Source organism: Galeopterus variegatus, unplaced genomic scaffold (assembly GCF_000696425.1).
Source record: "Galeopterus variegatus unplaced genomic scaffold, G_variegatus-3.0.2 Scaffold1448, whole genome shotgun sequence".
Lineage (NCBI taxonomy): Eukaryota > Metazoa > Chordata > Mammalia > Dermoptera > Cynocephalidae > Galeopterus > Galeopterus variegatus.
Window position 1 is genome coordinate 192180 of NW_007727559.1, and position 14998 is coordinate 207177.

The 14998-nt window shown below is 35.8% G+C and overlaps 1 protein-coding gene across 1 annotated transcript; it reads left to right on the top strand.

Annotated features, from left to right (window-relative positions):
- Nucleotides 1-1741: 1741 nt before the first annotated feature.
- Nucleotides 1742-14779, top strand: LOC103593945 (ATP-dependent RNA helicase DDX3X-like). The gene is made up of 17 exons (XM_008577071.1): nt 1742-1801; nt 3145-3205; nt 4658-4705; nt 7214-7343; nt 8069-8227; nt 8306-8405; nt 8741-8876; nt 9938-10023; nt 10261-10359; nt 10454-10614; nt 11030-11174; nt 11291-11435; nt 11796-11977; nt 12048-12165; nt 12637-12790; nt 13094-13230; nt 13453-14779. Exons 1-17 carry the CDS (start codon nt 1757-1759, stop codon nt 13530-13532), a joined length of 1986 nt encoding a protein of 661 aa, XP_008575293.1. The 5' UTR covers nt 1742-1756; the 3' UTR covers nt 13533-14779.
- Nucleotides 14780-14998: the final 219 nt, after the last annotated feature.

A 14998-nucleotide genomic window follows, 5' to 3' on the forward strand; every position in this document is an offset into this window, starting at 1 on the left:
TCTAAAACTGAATATCCATAAGAAAAAGAAAAAAAAAAGAATTAAGACGCAGATCCACAGACCTTTTTTTTTTTTTTTTTTTTTTTTAATATATATGTGTAAAAGATCCTCAGTGAAAGCAGTGGGGAAAAGCTGGTGACTTAAGTAACCTTAGAAATGAGTGGTGTCTGGGATGGCCCATGGCTCACTCAGGAGAGTGCAGTGCTGTATAGCACCAAGGCCACGGGTTCGGATCCTATACAGGGATGGCCGGTTAGCTCACTGGCTGAGCGTGGTGATGACAACACCAAGTCAAGGGTTAAGATCCCTTTACCGGTCATCTTTTGAAAAAAAAAAAAAAAGAAAGAAAGAAGTGGTGTCTGAAAGAACAAAGTTTCCATTTGAACTGCATAAAATCTTTGTACTCTAGATGAGACAGTTGTCTTCTATGAGTATGTGGGTTAACAATTCTGATACTATTCTCGATGTACGGTGGACGTGAATAATTAATAGATAGTGGGCTTGTGGAAGGTAAGCAGCTCATACAGACATTGTTTTAAAATTGGCATTAATGGGAAAATTTTTTTGCTTAATACTGACGTAGAGATAATAAAGACCTGAATTAGACAAGGAGCATAACTTGAAATGTGTATGGTGGAAAAGGAAGGAATGGTTTATGAATAACGGGTAAAGAATGAGAAGTGGCATAAAAAATCACTCCATAGTTTTGAGTATGGTTGTTAGTAAAGATAATACCATTCTAATTATGCATCATAATGACATTTGGTCAATGGATCATATATGACTGTGGTCCTATCAGATTATAGTGAAGCTGAAAAGTCCTAACACCTAGTGATGTAGCTGCTACCGGCTCCAGTAAGCTGAGGAAAACGTGGCACCTATCATAACCTGCGTGCCGGTGCGGGGGGCAGGCCAGGTCGCCAGGAAGATACGTTATAATCAACGTCATTCAGCGCTCAATTGTTTGTTTTCTCATTGCGTAAGGCGGAGTCCGGACTAGCAAACAGGAGGGGGCCAGGGTTTTTAGTAACGTCCGGTCAGCCTGAGCCACTCAAACCGGGCAGCATCTGGCTACTCGTACGTGCTGCCGGCTGCGCCGCTTTCCTCCACCTAGATCACCCTCCACACCCCTTAAAAGTCCATCTTCTTTGCTTTCGCAGCCGGAGAATTCTATTCAAGCCACTATTGACCGTTCTGCCAAATGGTCAGCACGCCGGACACCTAGTTTCGATTTTGATAAAGTTTCCTCAGAGCAGGCGAGAGCTAGTTAGTACGGCTAAGTTTTACGAAACTTCCGATTCTCAGAACTGAAAGGGAAGAGAAACGGAGCACTAGAGGAAGTGAAAAGCTAGGGCTGGGGGGGTCGGTAGGCGAGAGATATACAGTCGCTGTGCTTATCCTCCAACTGGAGAAAGCGGCAGACCGGACGCTCTCGCTAGGTGCGAGAACATAATACAGAGAAGGCTGAGGAAGCGAAGTTCCCGCCAATTCCGAGAGCCTTTGGGAGGGGATTTACTAGAAGATCTCGCGAGGTTATGACGAAAACGTACGTTAGCCAAGCGGAAGAAACAGTAGCGGTAGAGCGGTTGGTAGAGTGAAGGGTCAAAGGAGGAGGACGCACGTCTTACGTGCTGACGTATATCCGGAGTGGGCATATTACGGCGGTTGCCGAGCTGTATACCTCTGTGGAGAAGCTCTGTGTCCGGGTTAGCAAGGCGTGCCTCCGGAGAACTCGAGTTCTCGGTTCTCTTCAGAGATGAGTCATGTGGAGGGGAAAAATAAGCCCGGGCTGGACCAGCAGGTAAGCCGAAATGAGCCTACCGAGGCTGTCTGCGTGTACCCTTTTCATGCCCCAACCTGTTTTTGTGGCTCAGTTCGAACTGGCCACTTTGGTTTTACCTCTCCTTTATTCCTGTGTTTTGCGATGGTGAGGGTGTGGGGAAATAGGAAAACAAAGTGGATTTAACTGTGGGAATCGGGCGAGAGGAAGACCTGTACGGGGGGGGGAAGCAGTAACGTTAGCCGTGACTGTTTGATCGGGCCGTGCGGTATCCGTTGGAGACGCGCAGGTGCGAGCACGGCTGATGAGTGATGGGTGGAGGGTCGCGCTAAAGAGAACCTTTTTTTTTTTTTTTTTGTCTCGACGGGTTACGCTGTCGCTGGCAGGCCCTGATTCAGGCCCGCAGGCGTCGTTTGTGTGTAAGCGGAAAGTGAACTAAGGCCACGGAATGTGAGTGGCGGGGAGAAAGTGCGGCTTGGGAACATGGTGGCGGCCTTCTTTGTGTGTATCTAGGTGGTGCCGAGGATCGGAGTTTGAGTTTCTGGGAGGTCACTGACTGAAAACGAAATGGTCATCTCTTGTCTCGTAGTTCGGGTACTGACATGACGAGGCCCTGTTTCCGTAGTGAGGGAAAGTTTTGTGAGGGAGAAGAACCGGAAAACGATAGAAGGGAGGGGAAGGGAGAATTGCTTCCCTGTGAGCTTGTTTCATATTAAAAGCGGGAGAGAAATAAAAACTAACACTAGAGTGTCAAGCATTATAACGATGCAGTAGATAGAGCCACACCGCGCTCACTTCGTGGTGGGTGATAAAAGGGTTTGGAGGGGGAGCAGAAAAAAAAATTTTTTTTCTGGTGGTTAGGAATTTGTTTGAATTAACAAGTTGCAGTCTTTAACACATAAAAGAATTAAGTAATCTTCAAATTGTCCCAGTGTAGTTTTTTGTGGGGTTTTTTGTTTTGTTTTGTTTTGTTTTTTTTTAGTTTTAACTTAAAGCCAAGTAGAAAAACCAGTGACATTGACAACATTCCTTTAATATGATCGTAGCCAAATCGGAAGGTTATGTTATAGGAAATGTTGTTAATGTTTTAGTTTGGTGATTGCGGAGCTTTATTATGGGAAATTGTTACAGAGAACATTTGCTTTGGATGAATCAATTTGAACTCTGTTGCTGACGTATTACTGGCTACCTTCTGCATTTGTCATGCTTTCTAGACTTCAAAACATTCTTAAAACATTTTGAGGCAGATAGGGCAACTAGCAAATGATATAGGACTGGAATTTAGGTCTTGTCTTCAGTGATGCTGCCTTGATTTTTACCTTAGTATTGTGTCAGCATGTGAGCTATTGATATCTCTCTTCTAGTTTGCTGCCCTAGACCTGAACTCCTCTGATAATCAGAGTGGAGGAGGAAGTACAGCAAACAGTAAGTAAAGTCTTTGTATGTATGTATGGATGTATGTATGTATGTGTGTGTGTGTGCGTGCGTGTGTAGAGAGAGAGAGAATCTTTATCAGAGCTTAACGTTAATATTTCATTTGAGTTACTAGTTTTTAATTTTTTTCTCTTCAGTTTTACCAATAAAAAATAAGTATTTTGGCATATCTCGAAAACAGAGAGACTGGTTCTCTTTGAGTTAAAACATTTAAATATTTAGAAGAAAGTTAATGTAATACACATCATTTTTAGAAAACATTATATCTGGTCAATCCTGTTCCAGTATGAAGGAGGAGGGATATGTCCATCCTTCTAGTGAATTGATCGGAATTTTGTAAAAGCTAATACAAGGAATCTGCACATTTATGTGCTATAGCTACTGCTACTCATTTCCCATGAACAAGAACCTGAGACTTAATGATAAAACCAAGTTCTCCTGATTCTTGGCTCATGGATTGGTCATATTAAATTGTTTTGAAAAGAAGTTAGATACCAAAGCCTTCTTTGAAAATGGGGTGGGCATGGGGTGTGGTGTTTCTGTTTGTTTTTGGAAGCTTTTTTGAGGTTACTGTTTGAATAGGAGGGGAGGTTGACGGTTATTTGGCAGCAGACCTCAGCTTGGACCTGGGTTTTATTATACTTGTTAACCAAAGAAAGCAATTACTACACTCTGAAAAGCCTCTTCAAATATAATATTCTCTTCATATACTGTAATGTACTAGTCTCTTTAATTATACTAGAGACATTTCATATGTTTAGTTAAATCCGAAAGTAAGAGCTTTAATTAAAATTTGAATATCAGGTGATAAAGTTGACTTTTACTTCACAGATGAAATGCTTTTGCTTCTTAATCTAGGGCTAAGCTGTTGATTGACTTCAGGAAGCTCAACATTATAACACCCAATTCCTTTCCTTCTAACAATTATTTTCCCTTCCAGCTGTTCATGTATTTTTATTTCTCTTACTTATATAGAAACAAAAAGTCTTACTGGGTAATTAATTTAGTACTAATACTGTTTTTTTTTTTTTTTTGATAGGCTATTCTGTTATAGCACAATGGTTATATTTAATGATTAGTGTTAATTTATTAGTGTTAATTCATAGCAATTTCCTGAAAGTAGAGCTTTTAAAAATATTTTTGTTTAATTAACACTAGTAGCTAATGAAATAAATTTGGTCTGAAGATTTATGATCTTAAGATCCAAGTACTGAAATTTGTACGCCAAACTAGCTAGTCTTTTTTTCTTTAAACAAAAAAATTGTGTTTATAAAGCAGTAATTCATTATAAAGTAGAAATTTTTTCCTCATTTGCAAACTAACTTGTAGAGTACAGGTTTTAAAAGGTTTGTTTTCCAGGATCTATTTAATAGCAGGTATTTTGGTAAAAGCTGTATCTTGGAGGGATTTCATAGGCTTTTAATATTGTGTTTTCTATTTTAGAAGGGCTCTATATACCCCCTCACTTAAGGAACAGAGAATCGTCTAAAGGTATGTCATTAAGCTAACTTTGTAGATGTAACTTCTGCTTTTTTAGAAGTTAGGCAAAGCCAAGGGAAAATGAAGTAACTTTGGGACATGTATAAACATATTTTTTTCTCTTGTGTTATTTTCAGGACTCTTCAAAACTAGCACTTTCTAACTTTGGAAAAGTTTATATAGTGTTAAGTAATGGGTAGTTCTTGTTTCCTTTGGCAACCTTTGTGCCCAAAGGGCTTAGATTTTGTATAGTTTCAATACACTGTTGCTTATGTATTTGTGAACACTGACAGCATCATCTCAAGTTGAAAGTGGTGTGTTTCTGGGCATGAGGCAAGACAAACTGCATGATAATGAAGTCCTGCCAGTGTGCTGTCTTGCAGAGTTGCCTCAGTAAAGATGGGATTTGTGCAGATAGTTGATAGATTAGAAAAATGTTGTTGGGAACGACAATTGAGTGAGGTACATATGCCAAAAGGGGCTGTGGTGATCTGAGATTTGTGGAAAAGGAAAGATCAGGAAGAGTAGCTAAGCCAAAAGGAAATGAGGTGGTGATAAAAGGGTTTGGAGGGGGAGCAGAAATGGATTACTGAGAAGGTGGAAAACACAGTGCAGCTTGTGGTGGGTATTGTGTTTCCATATGTAGTCTAGGTTTCCAGCATTAAAGATGTAAGTGTATATATGTCTGTTAGAAGATCACTTAACTAATGATAGTATTCTTTTTTCAAAGTAACTGCAGATTTTTTTTCATTGTGTGTATTTTTATTGTTATTTAGAAAGTATTTGGCCTGAGTTGCACCCAAGGATTATTATGTGCCTCTAAAAGGATGGTAGTATTTTAGGATTTTTTAGAGATGGAGGGGACCTTAAAACTCTTAATTCCTTTTCCAGTTAAGAAAGGTCATTGGTCAACTAAATGGACAGTGGAACTATAAACCAGAGGAAAATAACTTGATTAACTTTCAATTTCAATAATTTGATACAAAGTCTGCATTTAGTTCGGTGCTCAACGTAACCATTAACCAATTTTGGAGCAAGTTTACTCTTGTCACACTCATTAGTCTGTAGATAGGCCCTAGAGACCTGTGGGGAAATTTAGGCAGAGGTGAGAGTTACCTTTTTTCTCCAAGTTAAACCTGATCTTCACCAAGCTTAATAGAGATGGTACAATATTAAAATTTGTCAATAGTATGTACATGACTACAACATGTAATGACAGTTATTTCAGTTAGTATATTAAATACTAATAGTATATTTCAGTTAGTAAATTAAAACAGAACGCTTTGGTAACTTCAATGTGAAATTAACTTTAAAATTTTGGGAATGAATTGAGAAACCTTTGTTTTTAAGTAGTAAGGATGTTACGTTGACTTAAGTAATAAGTTATGAATTTCTTATTTTGAGTTCTAGTGGGAAAATTTAGTTTGCTCTAAAAGTTATGCAGTCCCATGCCCAAAGTTATCAATATCAAAGAGTAATTTTAAAAATCCGGGGGTAGTTTTGAATACACTTTAGGCACTTCCCAGGGTATTTTAAAAGTCTGGTGGAGCAGAGTAATCAAAATTGAAATTCCTGTTTTGTATTGACTACTTCCATGTATTTGGTCTATTTCTTTTAGATTTTACTGAATGAAGCCAGAATATTTTTTATTTATTGATGATGCTCGGCTGACTACTTCTATTTATATTGATGTTGCTCTTCTCCAGGTTCTTCCATTGTATGAGTCTTTGTTCACCATGATGCTTGCTACAAGCAGTTACCCATATAAGTAGTTTGATCATAAATTGCTTGCAGTGTGGAGCTTTATGCTTTGTGAACTTGAAGCTCTCTGTCCTGAAACATTTGATGTGCTTCTTCTGATTGGTTATGTAGATCTCTTGTTTAGTTTAAGCTTTTCTCTAGGTAACTGACTGTTGATGAGGTATAATGTTATTAACTTGGATTTGGTAAAATTTGTATTGTGCATCCTATATGTTATATAATTGAATTTAACAACTTTTGTATACATGTTTGTCAGATTTTTATTTAGGAATGGGACTTAGCTGAAACTCTTAACTAGAGCTGCCTTTGAGCTTAAAAGTTCGGTAGAAACACTAAAGATCCTTTTTGAGATCAGTCATGCCTTAAGACTCACAGTCTTATTAAAATAATTTTATTAGAGTAGGCTCATGTTTTTAGCATATATTGTTTACACTTATAAAATGAATGGAAACCAAATTATTAGTGTGGTGATAGAACAGTGAAGTATAGTATAGTACTATATTTGTGTTATGTGAAAACTGTTAGGGGTAGTATTAATACAGAACATTGTTCTTAACAATGACATTACATTACTTAGGATAATAATTTTAGGTTGAAGAGAGGATTAAAGATTGTAAAAATTGTTTATGGGACTCATAGACCTTTGCGGTCCCACAGGATAAGATAAAGGGAAGCCTTGTCCATTAAGAGCTTCATGGTTAGGAAAATGGGAATTTTGTAAAGGTATTGTCAACTTCTAATTTTTGCTTTTTGTTGAAGGATTCTATGATAAAGACAGTTCAGGGCGGAGTTGTAGTAAAGATAAGGATGCCTACCGCAGTTTTGGGTCACGTGATTCAAGAGGAAAGCCTGGTTACTTCAGTGATCGTGGAAGTTGGTCAAGGGGAAGGTAAATTCTTAGCTTATGTGTATATATGATAGCAATTTAGCAAGATTAACTTGATAAGTTCTCATTCTTTATACTTTTTGTGATTCTTAAGCATGTTTTCTTCTTTAACAGACTGTTAATGGGTTTTAAATGGGTTTACTCCATTTTGTTAGTTATAAGAGGTCTTTCATAAAATTAATTTGTTAAATTAGATGAAATAAGTATGTGCTATTGATATAATGAAATTTGTTTTTACTTAGTTGAGATACTTATGGTTTTTCTGTGATTGTTTTTAAGCACTTTTGACTGCACAGTGTGGTGAAATAGATTTTAAGAACTTAATATCTGAATTTAGTCCTTTATTCTGTTTTTTTCTCTAAATAGGACTAGAACTCTACAGAATTTTAAGTCTTGTATTCTTGCTTTTCTACCACAAAATATATTTTAGATGATTACTTAAAATGAAGATGTAAATTACACACTAGTTATAAGTATTAATTCTTAGTATGTGAGATCTGTTTAAAGTATAATTTCATAAGAATTTTTAAAATGAAGATATAAATTACACATAAACATTGGTTAATTAGAAGGCGTTATTTCACAAAAGAGGTAAGTCACTATTGAATTCTTGATGTCCTTAAAGGGTAGTTGTGTTGTACAATTCAACTAACACCCAAGTACAGTTCTTGAGAGATGATAATCTGACATTGGCTACGTGACATATTCTGATTGCTTTTTCTGTTTAGATATGATGGTCGTGGACGGAGTGATTATGATGGTTTCAGCAGTCGTGGTGACAGAACTGGCTTTGGCAGATTTGAGCGGAGTGGTCATAGTCGTTGGTGTGACAAATCAGATGAAGATGATTGGTCAAAACCACTTCCACCAAGTGAACACTTGGAGCGGTAAGTTTTTGACGTGTATGCTAATTCTTATGAAACTTATTACCTAGTATAATATATGTAATTATTATTCAATTTCAGGGAGCTCTTTTCTGGAGGAAACACTGGAATTAACTTTGAGAAATATGATGATATACCAGTAGAGGCAACTGGCAATAACTGTCCTCCACATATTGAAAGTGTAAGTTTTTTTTTTTTTTAACAGTTCTTTATTAGTTCCTAATAAAAACCCATTAGGTTATGGGAAAAGACAGATTGATTGTCACCATTATGAACAATCCTGAATAGAAAACGTGTCAAACATATATGAAGAATCCAAAAACTTTTTCAGTGTATATTAGATCCAGGAGTCCATGTTCTTAAAAAATACCATGATACGGTTACCTAAAATCAAAGCAACTGTAAGTTAAATCACAGACTGCTACTTCCACTGTTATATTGGTATAAAACAGAAATTGCAGCAGATACAGTATTTCTGTTTTTATATTTGATTGATGTGCTTAAATTTTATGACAGTTCAGTGATGTTGAGATGGGAGAAATTATCATGGGAAACATTGAGCTTACTCGTTATACTCGTCCTACTCCAGTGCAAAAATATGCCATTCCTATTATCAAAGAAAAAAGAGACTTAATGGCTTGTGCCCAAACAGGTAAGCTCACTCACTAGATAAAAAAGTTAAGAATACCTTTAACTGGAATTACTCTAAAAGTAATATTTCTGTAGGGAGACTTGAGTCCTGTATTTAACATGATTTTTTGAGATAGGTCAAGATTAACTGGGCATTGTGTCTTTTTGTCTTACTTGTTTCGATTCTTAGGATGAAATTAATATTTTCATCAGGGTGTCTTGGGGAATGTATAGCAAATTGTCAGTATGATATTGCTGCAACAGAGAAAAATTGTGAATGCAGTGGAGGAAAAGTTAATACAATTGGGATAAGAAATATAAAATTGGAAAATCCTGTAACCTATAAAAATATGGGTAGGGAAAATAAAAAGATACCTCCCTCTCTAGAGTTTTGGCAGTAGGGTAGTCCTGTATCAGGATTTGGCCTAGGTAAAAAGAGAAGGCAAAATTTTCTTTCCATATCATTTTTAATATCTTCTTTAAGAAATAGAATTGCATCTTTTACACTATGGGAATTTACAAACCTGTAGCCCTAAGGCCAAATCAAGCACTATTTAATTTAAAAAAAAAAAAAAAAACACTTTTTTTTTCAAACACAGCCACACACATTTGTTTGTATCAAACATAGCCACAGATTGGCAGAGATTGGCCCACAAAGGCCTTACGGTTTTAGGCTCTTTACAGAAATTTACTGACCCTTGTTTTGTTTTACATTCCAGTAGTATACATGCCTACAAAAAAAAATGTTAAAATGGAAGTTTATACCACATTTGAGGCAAAATGGTTGTGCTTTGGTACAAATTAAAAAGTAAAGAAGTATCGTTTTGTATTTCATTGCTTAAAATGAAATACATTGTTTTTCATTTCATTATTTAAAAATGGATCAAGGGAAGGGGTGAAGAAAAAAATAAAAAACTAAAAAATAAAAATGGATCAAGAAGTTACTTTACATTCTTAGCTTAAGCTTTACAAATTCACTTTATTTCCCAGAAAATTGGGCAGAACAAGAACAATTTCTTCTAATAAAGGGATATTTGGAACACTGTTATTAATATGTAAAATTAATAAGTGTTTTTTTAATAGGATCTGGAAAAACTGCAGCATTTCTTTTGCCTATCCTGAGTCAAATATATGCAGATGGTCCCGGTGAAGCTTTGAAGGCTGTGAAGGTAAAGATTTGTGTAAGAATTTTGTTTTAAAGAAGTTTTGTAAATACCTATTGACTTTTTTAACCATGGCAGTTATACTTCATTTTTATTTTTTTTTTAACTTTTTTCCAATCTCTTTATCTGATGAAATCCAGGTTTAAATGTAATCCTTAAATTACAAAGGAATCTTGCTGTGATGAACTATAAAGAATTTAAAAGTTTTAGGTCACAGAATTGAAAATTATACTTATTTCTTAGGAAAATGGAAGGTACGGGCGCCGCAAACAATACCCAATCTCCTTGGTTTTAGCCCCAACAAGAGAATTGGCTGTACAGATCTATGAGGAAGCCAGAAAAGTAAATACATGTTTTAGTGATTACTGAGTTTTTCATGTAATAATGTTTTTCATTGTAATAATGTTTTTGTGACTACCTAATTTTTTGCTTACAGTTTTCTTACCGGTCTAGAGTTCGTCCTTGTGTAGTTTATGGTGGTGCTGATATTGGTCAGCAGATTCGGGACTTAGAACGTGGGTGCCACTTGTTAGTAGCCACTCCAGGACGTCTTGTTGATATGATGGAAAGAGGAAAGATTGGATTAGACTTCTGCAAGTATGTTTATTTATTAATTAATTTATTTTGTAATATGTGTATATAGTGTGCCAATTTTTTTGTGTTGTAGTTATATTTATTATTTAATATAACAGTTTTTTTTACTAATATTTTCTTAATTTTAATAATTTTGCTTGTAGTTCTTGAAAACTACAGTTAACCTTAATTTTGAAAAACAAGTAAAATTTTTATTGAGGCTGTGTGGTTGAATTTTGGGTATGTGATTTTGGGCATTTTGTCTAGTGATGTGTATACTCTTCTGTTTGTTTTATATGTGTTAGATTGTCAGGCTGGAATCCCTAAATGTGGACGTTAGCCTAATTAATTGTAGAAAGACATTTCTGTACTCAGTGGTCAGTTTCACAACATAGATCCAGTGATCTATTCAGTATCAACTGAGTGTTTTTTGTAACAGATACTTAGTATTGGATGAAGCTGACAGGATGCTGGATATGGGATTTGAACCTCAGATACATCGTATAGTTGAACAAGATACTATGCCACCAAAGGGTGTTCGTCACACTATGATGTTTAGTGCTACTTTTCCTAAGGAAATACAGGTACTGCTGTAACTATTTTTATTTAGAATATATGTGTTTATAGGTAAATAGGTTCTGATAAGTGTGTATTAAAATAGGTAAATTAGGGGTTTTTAACTTATTTTTTACTTTTTCAGATGCTTGCTCGTGACTTCTTAGATGATTATATATTCTTGGCTGTAGGTAGAGTTGGCTCTACCTCTGAGAACATCACACAGAAGATAATTTGGGTGGAAGAGTCTGATAAGCGTTCATTTCTGCTTGACCTTCTAAATGCAACAGGTAAAATTATGAATAATAATAGTGTCAGTTAATTGTAAGTAGAATCTCTATAGAATTCTCATCGTTTTTCAAGCAGCTTTATTACTTGCAAGTACTCTCCTTGCAAGCAAGGAGAACACTGAGAATAGCTTTCAAAGCAGTGTCTCCTAGAGCTTTTCTCTTTTAAATTTCTTCTGTTCCCTGACCACTTAACCCCAGCTTTTGCTCACACCATTTCTAAACATGGTTAAAACAAAGATTACTTTAATTGCCTCTCTTTGCATGTTTACAAAATAAAAGGAGAGGAGTAAGCCAGCTAAAATTTAGAAAAGGCAGTGATACTAAATCACTATTGGTAAACAAAGTCTTCTGTTTTTTTAGGGAAGGGTTCTCTGACTTTAGTGTTTGTGGAGACCAAAAAGGGTGCAGATTCTCTGGAGGAATTCTTATACCATGAAGGATATGCTTGTACCAGTATTCATGGAGACCGATCACAGAGAGATCGAGAGGAAGCCCTTCACCAGTTCCGCTCAGGGAAAAGCCCAATTCTAGTGGCAACAGCTGTGTGTATATTTTATTTTTGAGTTAATCCTGTTTGAGTATTTCTTTTTCTTAATAGAAGTTATTTTTCAGGTGGCAGCAAGAGGACTGGACATTTCAAATGTGAAACATGTTATCAACTTTGATTTGCCAAATGATATAGAAGAATATGTACATCGCATTGGCCGTACAGGACGTGTAGGAAACCTAGGTGGGATGTTCTCTTTTTTATTGTAATGCATAAAAGGAAGTATTTGGCACAGAATGTAGAACCCTTACTTTCAAGGAAAAGCTAACATAAGATAAATCAGCCAACCAGAAGTTTTTTAGGTTGTGCAAATTATGATGTCATATCTAATATCATCTTAATTTTAATAGTTTTATTTGTAGTTTTTGAAAATTATATTTGACCTTAATTTTGAAGAACTAGTAAAATTTTCATTGAGGCTGTATGGTTCAATTTAACAGTCAAAGTAGAGCTATTTTGGCTATGTGGTCTTAGGCATTTTATCTTGTATGGTGCATGTTATGTTTATTTTATGTGTCAAATTGTCAGGCTGGAATAGTGTGTTTAATACCTGAATGTATATGTTAATTTAATTAATTATAGACATTTAGGAACACTGGGCTCTATCTTGTGGAAACCTAGCCTTTTTATGTACTTTTTTTTTTAACTATTTAGGCCTTGCCACCTCATTCTTTAATGAAAGGAATATAAATATCACAAAGGATTTATTGGATCTTCTTGTTGAAGCTAAACAGGAAGTGCCATCCTGGTTTGAAAATATGGCTCATGAACATCACTACAAAGGTAGCAGTCGTGGACGTTCTAAGAGGTACGAATTGTTTTGTGCCTCACTGTTGTTAATTGTTGGGGCCAAGAGTTAACATTCAGGGTTAACTTAAAGTGTTACACAGTTAACTTCAGTTACTTAAGTAATTTGGACAAGGGTAATTATTAGGAAAGATGACATGGAATTGCTAGCCCTTCACTGCTGATATACACTATTAGAAGAACCTGACCACATGAGAATTGAGTTAAAAGTTTAAATTGAGAATCAAGAAGTTTAAGGAGGAATTGATCTTTTAATTGAATTTCATACTTATAAAACCACCATACCATGTTTTCTTTACAATAGTAGGTTCAGTGGAGGATTTGGTGCCAGAGACTATCGACAAAGTGGTGGTTCCAGCAGCTCTGGATTTAGTGGTAGTGGTGCAAGCAGCAGCCGCAGTGGTGGAGGTGGTCACAGCAACAGCAGAGGATTTGGTGGAGGTAATGTAAATATTTCCTTTGGAGCCTTTTTTTTTTTTTCCTTAGTCATATTTTTCAAAGCATGTTTTATTGGGGAAATCTAATTTCCAAAGAACACAAAATCCAACAGTAGTTTATTTCTGTGTGTTCTTTTAAGTTTACATGAAAGTATTTGAGATAAAGGGGGATGAGGCAATAATCTCTTTTTTACATTTTTAACATTTTTTAAACATTTTTTGATAGGTGGCTATGGAGGCTTCTACAGGAGTGATGGATATGGAGGAAATTATAACTCCCAGGGGGCTGACTGGTGGGGCAACTGAATCTGCTTTACGTAAGAGTCTCTCCTTCAAACAAGCTATTATGGAAACCAAATGTTACTTAGCCAGATTGTATCGTGTAGCTTCACGAACTTGCAATACATTACCATCTGTGATTCTCCTGAAAACTCAAGGGAACTCAGAGTCACAAGAAGAAATGAAAGGAACAATCAGCAGCCCCATTCAGTAATGGTTTGAAGATTTAATTGCTGTAGTTTGGATTAACTCCCCTCCTGTTTAGTCCCACCCCAAACTGCATTTATAATTTTGTGACTAAGGATCATTTGTTTGTTAATGTACTGTAGCTTTAGCTTTAGACAACTTATTATTTTGATGTCCTGTTGGCTCAGTAAAGCTCAAAACACCACTTGTTTTGGCAAAATAAATTTACTGAACTTGAGGTAAAATCAAACCTTGGCACACAGGTATGATACAACTTAACAGGGAACATCAATTTATTCATAAATATGATAAAAAAAACATTCAGTAGCCTGCGTTAGGACATTTTGATACTTACAGACTGGAGGGGGGATCCATCTGAAAGCATAATTAGTTTCTAATGCGGCAAACTATACTAAGTTAAAGTTCTGACTTGCTCACTCTATCCTGGATAGCACTTAGAACCTTATATTCTTTAAATAAGTCATTCCTGTCATGAGGTGGGAACACACCCATAACATTTTTGAAGGCACTTTTCAAAGTTAATTCAAGTGAATACAGCAATTCCTCATTTAAAGTTTAGGCAATTTATTAATTATAAGCTAGGCACATGTTAGGCATATTATTGTGGGAAAAGTTTAAAGGCCTGGTAATTTAGAGTGTTTGGGAGATTTCATTTAATTATATTTTTAAATGCCTGCCATAAATAAAATTGAAATGTTGAATGGCTGACCATGGCAATGAGAGTTCTCAGACAAGCGTGGTTGGATTTTGGTCTCAACGCATGCTAATGTTGATGTTTTTTGGTCAAGAGAATGTGAACAGGGAGGATTATGCAGCAGGCTTTATTTTAAAGCAGATTCACATTACTTTGTTAAAGCTGCATTGAAATGTTAAAATGGCTTACATTGTAGACTTTAAATTTGAGAATAACAAACTGAAATCCTTGAGATCACACAAGTTGGAAATATGTACTAAACTCCACAAGGTGTCAGTTCTTTATAATGCAGTTTTATTGTATTCTATTTGCATATGTTTCTATTGTATTTATAATCTCTTTATGCTGAATTTGGCCAAAGATGATTGTCTGCCACTAAAAATGCCTCTCCCACTTGGAATTCTGTGCTGATTTTGTGGCCAGAATGCCATGATCTTTAAAAACATGTCTTTATAGTGGCACAAGTAGGCAAAAACTTATTTTTAAAGTGCAATAGGTTTTCAGGTGTATTGTGCCTTGTTTTAAAACTTTATTAAAGTAGGTGCACTTGACAGTATTTGAAGTCATTTATATGGTGCTATTTCAATTAGTA

What these genes read in the sequence shown, in the direction of transcription:
- LOC103593945 (XM_008577071.1), top strand. Translation starts at nt 1,757, where the DNA reads ATGAGTCATGTGGAGGGGAAAAATAAGCCCGGGCTGGACCAGCAG. An exon ending in GAACAGAGAATCGTCTAAAG is followed by an intron (nt 4,706 to 7,213) that starts GTATGTCATTAA and finishes TTTTTGTTGAAG; the next exon opens with GATTCTATGATAAAGACAGT. An exon ending in AAGCTTTGAAGGCTGTGAAG is followed by an intron (nt 10,024 to 10,260) that starts GTAAAGATTTGT and finishes CTTATTTCTTAG; the next exon opens with GAAAATGGAAGGTACGGGCG.